This window comes from Pteropus vampyrus, unplaced genomic scaffold, assembly GCF_000151845.1.
Source record: "Pteropus vampyrus isolate Shadow unplaced genomic scaffold, Pvam_2.0 Scaffold19, whole genome shotgun sequence".
NCBI lineage: Eukaryota > Metazoa > Chordata > Mammalia > Chiroptera > Pteropodidae > Pteropus > Pteropus vampyrus.
This window is the reverse complement of record NW_011888800.1, coordinates 14792172-14804063: the sequence shown is the minus strand read 5'-3', so window position 1 is coordinate 14804063 and position 11892 is coordinate 14792172. Positions and strand designations below refer to the sequence as shown.

Here is an 11892-nt window from a genome sequence, read left to right as displayed (position 1 = left end):
TAGAGTTTTAAAGAAAATTCAAGGAAGAGAGAAAAATTTCAGCAGCTTGACTGAGGTTAAAGAAAAGATGAGGATGCAAGAAATTCAGCAAGAAGGAAGAATGAATAACTGTCTAAATAAAGGATGACAGACGGATTTCTGAACCAATGAAAAGAGAAAGGAGCAAATAGAAGAACACAGGGTAGAACACAGAGGCAGCATCAGGTAACTATTTTGGGGGAATATAAAAGCCGATGTGGCAGAAGATCAAATCAACTAAGTTTTTCTTTTTCTTTTTTGGATTTTTGGGGCAGATGATGACATATATGGTGAACAGAAGTTGGATACCAAAAGAGTTGTGAAATATTTGGTTTCGATGCACTAGGATCATAGAAATAGTTATTATGTGCAATAACCATTTCACATAATGTTGTGTTATATTGTGGGGTGTATTATGAAACCTTTACTATGCAATATGATATAACATGTACCAAATTACTTTCAAAGTAGAGTTTATGTATATCTTTTAACTTATTGCTATTTCATTAATATATATATTTTATTAGTTTCAAGTACACAGTACATTGGTTAGACATGTATATAGTTTATAAAATGATCCCCCTAATTGCTCCTTCTCTCCTCCGGATATATTTTTAAGAGGGCTAAAAATGTCACATACCCCATATTTTCTTTGGCACCAAGTGAGGTACTAATTATACATCGATTATATTAATTATATACAAATAAAAGTATACACACATCCATGCACACACATCCATAACATACACATATATATTCACATATACATACCACTTTCTCTGGTATTTTTCCAGCCTGACTTTCAGTTCTGCTTGTGGGTTTACTGAGTTTCTCCTCATAATTATTGGCTTCCTTAGAGATCAACTTTTGTAAAACATCTGCTACTTCATCTTCCAGTGTATGTGCCTGGCTTTCTGTGATCTGTTATAAAGAGTCAAAACACATATAACTGTTATTCCCATTTTTATGATAAAAAAAAATCTAGATAAACTCTGTAGTTGAACACATATTTTTAGAAGACAAGAGACTCTTTAGGTCCCTCTTCTGGACAACACTTCTTTATGCCTCCATACATGCTGGCCATCATAGTGACTGACCAGCACTCCTGGGAAGAAGTATCTTTGGGCTCACCATGCAAGTGGTCACTTCTATCTGTTGGAATCCACAGAACACTTACTTTGAGACACATCTTGAGGACTGTTTCTCAACCCTCAGCTTCAGGTCATGGACAGGTAACCTTTGAAACTTGAGAATTTAGAACTCTATTAAAGCCTGTCAGGGCTGCGTAGGGCTGGGGAGCTAAGCTGAGGCAGGGTCCAACTGGTCTGCTTAGAGTCTCCCAAATATTGCATGCCTTTGCTCGTGTTATTTCTTTCTCGCCTCGCACACATTTTTTACTTCTGCTGGTTAAATTCTAATTATCCTTCTAAGCTCACTTCAAACACCTCCTCCTTTGAAGCTTTTCCCTTATAGCTCAACTGGATATAATCCTTCCTCTGGCACACTGAACAGATGTTACGGTTCTCACACAGCTTGCATTATATGCACGCATGTACTTGTCTAGTTCCTCTTATGGACTATACATTTCTAGAGGGAAAGAATGCTGCTTTATTTGTCCTCGGAACCTATGGTGCTAGTATAAAGTAGATACATTATAAACATTTGGCTATTTGAATGTAGTGGCTTGGCTTCTTAGCATATTCCAAATTGTACTAAGAATTTGCTTTATTCTCATGCATACAACTCACTAGGCCAAGATTCAGGAGTTTAGAAACGATCTTGTCAAATACTCCTCTGTCATTTTCCTCATAAATCCTGGTAGCAATTTTCTGGACAATGTCTTCAGCGGTTAAAGGAGTTCCATCTAGTTGATGAAGGCCGTCTGGATCATCTAGACAGAGCAATCACAATTTCACTTCATGGTGAAAACACAGAACTATTTCTTGGATCATATTATAGATTTATAATATGTACCTTGCTCCTGTACACCTAGATATGTTTGGAATATATTCAAACTCTTGGTTTGAAATAAAATTTGACTTCAAATTAAGAACCTAGGATGATAATGGAAATTCTGGAAGTTTCTTATGTGATTGTAAGAGGCAGGAAGATCTAAAGTCAACACAAAAGCCCTCTTCATTTTTTATTATCACTAATAATACAAAAAATATTATGCTTTTTATAGTATGCCATATTTGTATAGTGTGACATGTTGTTCAAAATCCCTTCTATATATCATAGAATTTGATATTCCATTTCCACTCAAGGAGATTAGTAGTATCCACACAAGTATTCCCTTTGCAGGCAAATTCCTGGGTGGAGGGAAAGGGAAACTACCTCGCACCCAGAATCAGAGAGTATGTACTGAAGATTTTATGACTTACCTGGAATAAATGTTTACTTCTAAGTGAACATGTGTCAGAGTGCCTTTATATAAGGCAGCTTAATGTGACAAGCCTCTTTCTCCACCAGAGAATAGGGACCTAATTTTATGTGCTTGGAATTTAAACTTTTAAAATGTGACAACAGATTTGCACAAAGCAATGTATAAAGCTATTAACTCTCTGCAGAGAAGATTGCAAATATGTATCCTTGGCATTCCTGGGAGTACATCTAACAGCACTACTTCAGACTGGAGCATGGGCCCATTCTGAGAGAAAGGGAGAAGGTAATAGGGTTTGTGGCAAGAAAGCATTGCACCTTGTCCTTGGAGAGCTCCCAGGAGTCAACTGGTCTTTTCCAATCTATACCACATGGAGTGGAATATTCATATGAGCATATTTACAAGGCACTTAACTCACCCTATCATGTCTAGGCAGACTGAGATCAGAATTTTAGCTCCTGTGACATCTCTTGTTATCTATATAACCTTGGACCACTATAAAGAAAGATAATAAGAGTACCTATTTTAAGGGATTCTGAGGATCAGATTAAATAAGATTTAAAAGCACTTTTTAAATTGCAAAGTATTATATGAAAGTTAATGTAGTATTAATATAGCAGACAGCGGATTTGTACCTGAAATAAAGGAACTGCAATTATTTTCCAGAGAAAATAGACATTGACTCCTTGGCCAAATTCTGCTCCAATAATTTTGATCGTATTCACTCAAAGAAAGAAGAATCTGCTATTTCTATTCTGAGGCTGTCCTTTTCTTCCACAGGTTCAGGGGATTCAAACAAGAATTTTCTTCCATGGTCTTTCTTCCAAACTCTATGGAGATGGAAGTACATATAGCCTCAGGCAGACTATTTTCTTGTTGTTTGGAAAGAAGCTGAGGAAAATGAGTAGGGTGATTATGCAAGGAGGACTGGAAATTTTTTTTTATTTTTATTTTTTTATAGTCTTCAAATTTTTTAAAATTTTTAAAAATTTTAATTAGTTCCAAGTATACAGTACATTGGTTAGACATCTACATAGTTAGTAAAATGACCCCTCCAATTGCTCCCTCCCTCCCCTGACCCTCCACCTAGCCATGGTATTAATGCTAATTGCATTCCCTATGCCGTGCTTCCATCCCTGTGACCATCTATCAGCTACTAATTTGTACTTCTTTAACCCTTCACCCCATTTCCCTAGCCCCCCAAACCTCATTCCTCTCTGTCTGTCACCAAATTGACCACTATATTTGCGAATCTGTTTTTGACTCGTTTGTTCTTTTTATTCTTTAAATTCCGCCCAAAGCAATGTATAAAGCAAAGTGAAACTATATAGTGTTTATCATTCTCTGTCTGGCTTAAATACCTTCTAGGTTCATCACAGCAATATCTTTTTCCATTCCCTTCCTTTTCATATGTAGGGGTCTTGTTTTCTTATCCTTTCAGCCACTCTATCTTTTGGTTGGAGCACTTAATTCTTTTCCATTTAAGGTACTTATTGATAGGAATGTAGTTGTTATCATTCTTTATTCCTATTTTCGATAAATGTTCTTTCTTCTTAAAGAAGTCCCTCCAACATTTCCTGTAATTCTGGCTTGTTGGTGATAAATTCCTTTAGTTTATTTTTGTCTGTCCATCTCTTTATCTGTCCATCAACTAACTCTAAATGATAGCTTTGCTAGATAAATTATTCTCAGTTGTAGATCCTGAGTCTTCACCTATCGAATATTTTTTGCCAAGCCCTTCTGTCCTGCAGTCTCTCTTGAGAAATCAGCTGCCAGTCGTATGGGTGTTCCCTTACATGTAATTATTTGTTTTTCCCTTGCAGTTTTTAAAATTCTTTCTTTGTATTTAATCTTTGGCATTTTAATTATGATGTGTCTTGGTGTGGGCCTCTTTGGATTCCTGATTTTTGGAATCCTCTGAGTTTCCTGGGGTTTTATGTCCATTTCTTTCACCAGATTAAGGAAGTTTTCCATTATCATTTCTTCAAACAGCTGTGCAACATCTTGATTTTCTTCACTTATGCCTATCGGATGAATATTTAGAGCCTTAATAGTATCCTATACCCTCCTTAAATCATCTTTATAGTCTTGGCATCTTTTTTCTTGCCATTCTGATTGAATGTCTTGATTGGCTTTCCTGTCCTCTAGATAGAGCACACGATCCTCTTCTTTATTCTTGGTTTATTCCCTTGTTTATTCCCTTTAATATACTTCTCATCTTAGATAACGTGTTCTCCATTTCAGACTGGTTTCCTCTTATAATCTCCATCCCTATTTTTATCTCTTTGTTGAGTTCTCTACATTTCCCAAAAGTTCATTGAGCATCTTTATAACTAGTGTTTTGAACTCTGCACCTGTTAATTACTTGACTCCATTATATCTGGATCTCTGTTCTCTTCTCTCGTATGGTTTCTGCTTCTTCATCTTCTCATTTTGGCTGTCTTTCTGTGTCTGTTTCTATGTACTAGGCAAAGCTCCTAAGTCTCCTGGTCTTATTAGTGTGGATTTGTAAAGTAGGCACAAACCCAGTGGCACAGTCCTGAGAGGGGTTCAGCTGCAGGCCAAATTTAGCCCAAGCCTCTACCCCTGTGGGGCCACCTGTCAAGATTCAGCAAGCAATCCACAGATGCTGTGCTTATAGGTGCCTCAAAAGGCCACACCAGAAACTGAGGCCAGCTGCCTCCAGTGTGAGTCTAGGCGCTGCTCAGCAAGGAGCACCTTACTCACTGAGGATATACCTGGATGTGGCTCGGGTTGGGGCTCGAGTTGGGGTAGGCAGGATTTCAGGGAATCATCTGGGCAGAGCGAACTCTGTTATCCAGTTTGATGACTTCACAGCTATGGCGGTGCTGTGTCCTGCTCTTTAAAAGGGGCAGGGCTCAACAGGGAACAATGGATACCGCGTGGCACTTCTGTATCGAGTGAGTCTCTCTTTGACTCTCGCTCGGACAATTCCTCCCTGTAAGTCTCTGGTGCCTCCTGCGCAGCCGAACAGGCACTGGTGCTCAGAGTGAGCAGGTCCGTCACCGTGAAAATCTACTCCCAGACGCAGCCCTTTTAAGAAGCTTCTGCTGCTGCCTCTGTTGCTGCCTCCATCTCACTCAGCCAATCAGACTGGGCAGCCTCGCGTCCTCACCCTGTCCTACCTTCTGTTGCAAGGTGATTTATTGGATATCTCCCTAGTTGTATGGCTTGTTCATCTAAATCCCAGGCTATTTTTCCTTGCTGCTGCTCCTTTTTTCTGTCACAACTTTGATTTGGTTTCCAGAGGGATGAACAGAGCCTCTATCATCTATGCCTTTTTTTTTCCTCCAGCTGGACTGGAAGTTTTTTTACAGTAAATTATTGCTAAGCTTCTGGCCAACCCATGAGCTGTGAGCCCTTTGAACCAGAGTGACCAATGAGCACAAAAGCCCTAAAAAAAATCCCATTAAATCAGTTCCTCTCCTAGCTGACTGAAAATTGAGTTTATCATCTGTCCCCACCCCCATCCCCCCAAGGAGCAGAAACTCACTATCATGTAGGTCTGATTTTTCCATTAGTGGGTTGCAAGTCAGACTCTTGAGAATAGGTGAAGCAGAAACTGCCCTGGTCCATGCAGAGGTGGAAGAATTTACTTCCCTTCCCACTTATCCCTCAGGATTTGAAAAAAGAAGACTATTGGTTGCTTGCTGGAGCTACCAATACTCTTCGTTTTTCAGATCCTAAGGGATAATTGAGAAGGGAAATAAATAACCGAGATGACTGTTTTTCAGATCATTTACTTCACAACAAGGAGAACATTAGCAATACTGAAGAAATAGCCTCTTTCCTCTGCTGTATTGCTATATTGTCTTAAACCAGGGACTTAGGCCTCCCCTAGCAGAGCTTTACTAAATGGGGTCAATAATTGAGCATTTGGGCATTGCTCCTTACCTTCCACTGATTTCCCATGGCTCCTCTAAAATGGACAGAATATTATTCAGAATCACCTACTTAATGCTCATGAAGGGGTATTTCACTATCTTATATAGACCGCTAAGGGGAAGCCAGTAGTTCAACATTTATAACATTTTTAAAGTAGCTACAACGTTTTAACTGAATGTAAAAGGGATGTGTTCTGCCGATTATGTTTTGCCCAGTTATATTTTGAATCTCCAGTGTATAACATGGCCCTTGACATTCATTTGTTAATATATTTTTATTAAGGTCTTAATATGGACCAGAACTGGAAATAGAGTGATGAATAATTTAAGCATGGTCTCTAAATGCACAGAACTTATTGTCTAGTTCATAGTCTGATACATAGTAATTGCTCAATGAATATTTGTTTGGTGAATGCACATAAGAGCCTGAAAGCACTACTTCATAAAAGAAACTTAAAAATAGTCCAGAGTCACACCTACCGCAGAAAACACTAAACAGGAGAATTGATGGTCCTATAGCACAAGCCCATTTGGAGGTTTTCCAAAGGCATGAAAGAACCCTGAAGAAGTTAGTTAGGTTCCCTCACTCTCCCATCTGCATGCCTCTGAAGTCTAGTCACCTTGGTGGTACCAAATGCTCTGGTTCCAGGACTCTTAGAGTCTGAGAGGAGATCAGCAATTCACTCATAAATAATTTCTCTCCAAGAATCTTCTCTATAACCTCAAGTGGACTTAAAATGATTTCTAGGAGAAACTTAGAGCCTTCAGGACTAGCACTTGGTAGTTGGACTCCACTTGGGATGGTAATAAAATGTTAAATAATTTTAAAATAAGTTGTTCAAGTCAGCGGTCAGATTGCAAACAGATCTGTGCCTCTACCTGCAATGTACAACCAGTTTGACCAAAAAATACAAACAAACAATTTTATTTTATTAAATCAAATGGTCATTTCAGTCAAAGTGGTTGAATTCATTTTGTATGCAGCTAGGCCCAGTGTCTATATCTAGCACAAATAGGTTAAAAAGTTGAATTCAAGAAAGAAAAATTCCCTGAGTAGTAAGGAATATGACATGTGTCAAAATATAAACCATCTCCCCTACTCTATTACATGCACAGCAGACTTATTAAATTGCCTTGGGCCATATCTTATAAAAGTCAAATTTAATTGGCAGTTGTTTTCTGGCTGAGATAATCGGCATAATTCTCTTGTGGCCATAATAAAGACATATAAGAAAATCTGAAGTCACTCCTAAGCACTTGTCCTCCGAAAGGAAAACATGCACTCTTCCTCAATGCCTAGGTACAATAGTTCACTTATTCACTTGTGTACTCTTATTTGTTCATTCATTCACTTATCAACTTATCAATTTATGAGCATCCAAACAGTGGAGCTAGAATGTCTCTGTTCTCATGAGTTTTTCAGTTTAGTTTAGGAGAAAAAGTTAAATCAGAAGTCATCATATTTAGAAATGTAAAATTACAAACTGCATTAAGTGCCATGAAGGAAGGGAACAAGATTTCCATCAGATCATGTGTGCTGGATGAACCTAGAAAAGTAGACAGGAACCAGTCCTTATAGGAATGTGGAAACCATTTTAAGAACTTTGGTTTTTATCCTAAAAGAAATGGGAATTTATTAATGGGTTTTATGCAGAAGAGTGTCATGCTCATGTTCACATGTTGAAAAGATCACTCTGGCAGCTACATGAAGAATGAGTTGGAGAGGCACAGAGTGGAAGCTGGAAGATCTATTGGAAGGTTTTGTTAAATTCAAGTGAGACATGATTGGAGCTTGGAAGAGAATGGTGGTGATTAGAGATAGAAAAAAAATTTAGAGATATATAGGAGGTAAAATTGATAAGACTGGTAGATTAGAATTTGAGAGGTAAGGAAAAAGAGAAATAGTTTGAATCCTAGATTTCTGTTTTGAAAAAATAGATGAGTAGTAGTGCCTTTCCTAGAGAAAGAGCACATTAAGAGGCTAAATTGTCAGTTATACAGAGATTATGAGATTAATCTTGAACATATTAAGTTTGAGATGCTTCTGAGACTTCTAAGACAAGATGTTAAGTAGGTAGACAATATGTATAAATCTGTCTATAGTTCAGAAAAGTCTGGGCTAGTGATATGAGACATCAGGATATAGATGGTAACTGAAGCCATGGAAAAGTTGGAATAACCTCGGGGAAAAGGCAATAGCTAGAAAGAGAACACTGAAAGGGGAATAATGTTTCACCTTTGGGAAGGGGGGGGATATTTTGTTAATTTAATTATTTGAGAATTATGATATTTCGTTTGTATTAAAAGTTAAAAATTAGAATGTTAAAATGAATTCAGTAACATAAAATATAGATAGTAGATTTTAAAAGTTTTTCAAAGCATCAGCAAAGGTATTTTTAAAGAGAAAATAAAATCTGGGCTTCTGTGGAGCTGGGGCTTTGCACATTGTAAGTAAATTCGGGCTTTATCTCAGTTTTGGACCTGACGAATAAAGGATTAAGAATGTATAAGAGATATAATTTTTAAATATAGGACTTTCTTCTAACCCATAATGGGAAACTACAAATTAGAGAAAATGAGTATCAAAACTTTTTTCCTCATTTACCTTGAAATTTCTGATCTAGTCCACTCTTAGTAGAATCATAATCATCAATCAGTCTTCGATTCTTAGTTGAGTCAACATCTTCCACGTTCAATTTATTATCATATGGAGATCTTGTTATGGATTGTCTTTCTTTCTCAATTTTTTCCTTTTCTGTTATTGCCCTTAGCAGGTTCAAGTTATCAACAAAGGAATAATTGCTTTCACCTGGCTTGTTTTCTGGAAGAAAAGCCCCCAAACCCAAAACATCTATTTTAGTTAAGATTCTCATAGCTTGCATTATTTAAATTAATATCAATATAGTTTATTTTACCTGGAAGGAATGTTTTTTTAATCTTGTCTGCTTCTGCTTCAGCAATCTGTGAAACAAACAGGAGATAGACCTAGTTTTAAATCATTGCTCCACCATTTACCAAATATAACAACGAAATAATTTAATCTCCATGAGATTTAGTTTTCTTGTTTGTAAAATGTAGATAGCAATTTCTATCTCAAAGCATTGTCATAAGGATTAAATGAGATAAAATAAAGGGGAGATGGTCTATTAATTTTTTTCTTCTATAGTATAATGAAAGGTAAATCTCTGATAAATTAAGCAGTCTTACAATAGAGTGGATGCGATGTGGAGCTTGCTGGGTTATTTTACAGTCAGTTTTATGTATTATGCAGAACTCTTTCTATATAACTGTCAGGACATTGATATTACCAAAATTATATTTCCCATCCTAATTTCTGTCAATTTTTTATTAATCTCCTGAAGTTTGTGAATTCAAAATGGCTAAAATGTCATAGCATAATTACATTAAATTATAATAACTAAAATAAAATGAAATAGCATTTATAATTTTATTTTTTACCTACCTGTTCATTCAGAGGTCTTTCTGCACTTAATTCTCTATTATGTAGGAGTTTGTCTAGAACAAACACACAAATATAAATTTAATTGTGCATTCAAAAGACACAACATATTTCTTATTAAATAAATTCTTCATAAAAAAACATTAGGAGAAATAATTTTGGATGGCTGTGAAACAAAAATATATATTAACAAAGATTATCAAGATTATACAATAACAATGATTATTATGTTGCCTTGCTTATTTTCCTGTTGTATTTCCTGAGTAATAGAATTATATGTTTTTTTTCCTGACCAGAAATCTAACATATAGTTCTAACACTTGGTCTGCCAGCTGTTTTGAACTAGACAGCATGATTTGAATTGGTATTATTAGCACACTAATAAAGCTCTTTTATCATACACTGCCTATGTTATGAATAGAGTATCTGAGAAAGGTTTTAAGACTGTGGGGGAAAAAGCCGCTTTATTAGACGGAAAAGCCACTCTCTGCCAATTTCAAAATAAGATCTTTCAAAACAATCCAGGTTATCGCTCTATCATGTAAAAAGTGAGGGGGGAGAGGGACTCTGTCTCTAAATACGAACTGATTTCTCTGTCAATATGCACGGATATGATCTAATCAGAAAATTAAGCAAGGTGATTTACAGCTCACGGTTATGCCAAGCCTTACCTTTTCGCGGCGAAATAAAAGGGAGATGGCAAAGAAAGTGTTCACGTACCTTGGCTGCCTCCTGGTTTGGGGAAAGCTTGAATTGGGCTGCTTTGAAGTACCAACACCAGAATCCAAGCGCCGGTCCAAAGGAACCCCATTCTTCCACTTTTGGCTTCAGAAACAGCTTGGCGCCGGGCTCCCGGAGCTGTAGCTTTTGTTATGAATGAAAAAGAGGAGTAAAAACAGGAAGAGCTAGGAGGGCGGGCGAGGGGAGGAAGGGTGGTGGGGACGCAGCTGCGGGTGGAGCTCCACGCGGCTCCTGAGTAAAGGGATTAGAAAGGCTCTAGGCGCTGGGCAGTCAGATCTTCAGGTGGAGAAGAGCGCTGTCCGTCCTGTGGGTGCTGAAGTTCCTATGACGTGAAGACGGCCGCGAGTGCTTTAGGGCGTAGCCTTACTCTCGCTCCCTCCTTGAGAGGAAGTGAGGAAGGAAGCGCATGCTCCCTGCGAGCCAGAGGCGGGAATGGATGGCGTCAGCGACTCCAACTCCACTCCAATCCCCTGGGAATGGAAGGGGGAGGGGCAACAGATCGGCTAGCGTATTTTCTGTGCCGCAGTCCTAGGGCTGCTTCAGCTCTCAGGGTCACCTGGATTGCCGTAAGCTTGGACATCATTGTCGTAATTTTCCAAGTAAACATTACCTCAAGGACCAAATGCCTTCTCTACTCGTTCTCCCATCAAGGAAAGCTAGATAACCCGTGCGAAGTGTTCTGCTTTGGGATTATTCTGAGATATCTGCTCCAGAATCCCTCCTTTCCATTCCGTCTTCCGTACCTGAAAGGTAGATATAATCCTTAGAAAAGCCCTGCCTTTTGTGATTTGAGTTGACATACCGAGCGTCCCTTGGTGCTCTTATTTGTGCCTCAGTTCTATGAAGTCTTTTGAATTGGGAAATTTAAGGAACATTCTTTCAAATAGATTGCTGCAACACACCATCACTCTCCTGGATGCTGAAACAGACCTAAAAAAATCGTTGCCTGTACCCCTAACAGTGAACGTCTTCATCGGTCCTGGGTAGGTCAGCAGTAAAGGCCACTTTCATTCTAAAATTTTTCCTTACCCACCAAGGGTAAAGCTCTCCCTTCATCACCACCATTACCAAACACAAAAACAAAAACAACTCAAAAACAAAAACAAAAAAACAGCTGCGCTTTCACAAAATTCTCTAGGATTCTATTATGCCTAAAAACCTGGCTGTTCCAGGGATCCTGGAGAGGGGATAGTGATGAAAAGCATTTTTCTTCATAAATAGGCCAAGGAGGTGCTTCCTATATTCTGAGAATATTCCCAAAAGCCTAAGATTATTGCATAAAAAGAATTTTCAAAAGACTTTTAAATGATGAAAGCAAGCAACACTAATGTGAGCAGGGTGCTGAGTAAGCCCTTTCCACTCTGATTTTTTTTAACAGAGCTTGG

General features: G+C 38.0%; 1 protein-coding gene across 1 annotated transcript in view; it reads right to left on the bottom strand.

Moving 5' to 3' along the window:
* The window catches only part of SCG3 (secretogranin III), a 38721-nt gene extending 27833 nt beyond the window's left edge, over positions 1 to 10888 (bottom strand). The window contains exons 1-6 of the mRNA XM_011355110.2: positions 10487 to 10888; positions 9770 to 9822; positions 9222 to 9267; positions 8912 to 9127; positions 1767 to 1909; positions 790 to 939 (exon numbers count right to left, since the gene is read on the bottom strand). Of these exons, the coding sequence (XP_011353412.1) occupies positions 790 to 939; positions 1767 to 1909; positions 8912 to 9127; positions 9222 to 9267; positions 9770 to 9822; positions 10487 to 10577 (699 nt within the window). The 5' untranslated portion in view covers positions 10578 to 10888. The remainder of the gene's footprint in view (positions 1 to 789; positions 940 to 1766; positions 1910 to 8911; positions 9128 to 9221; positions 9268 to 9769; positions 9823 to 10486) is intronic.
* Between the last annotated feature and the right edge of the window lie 1004 nt (positions 10889 to 11892).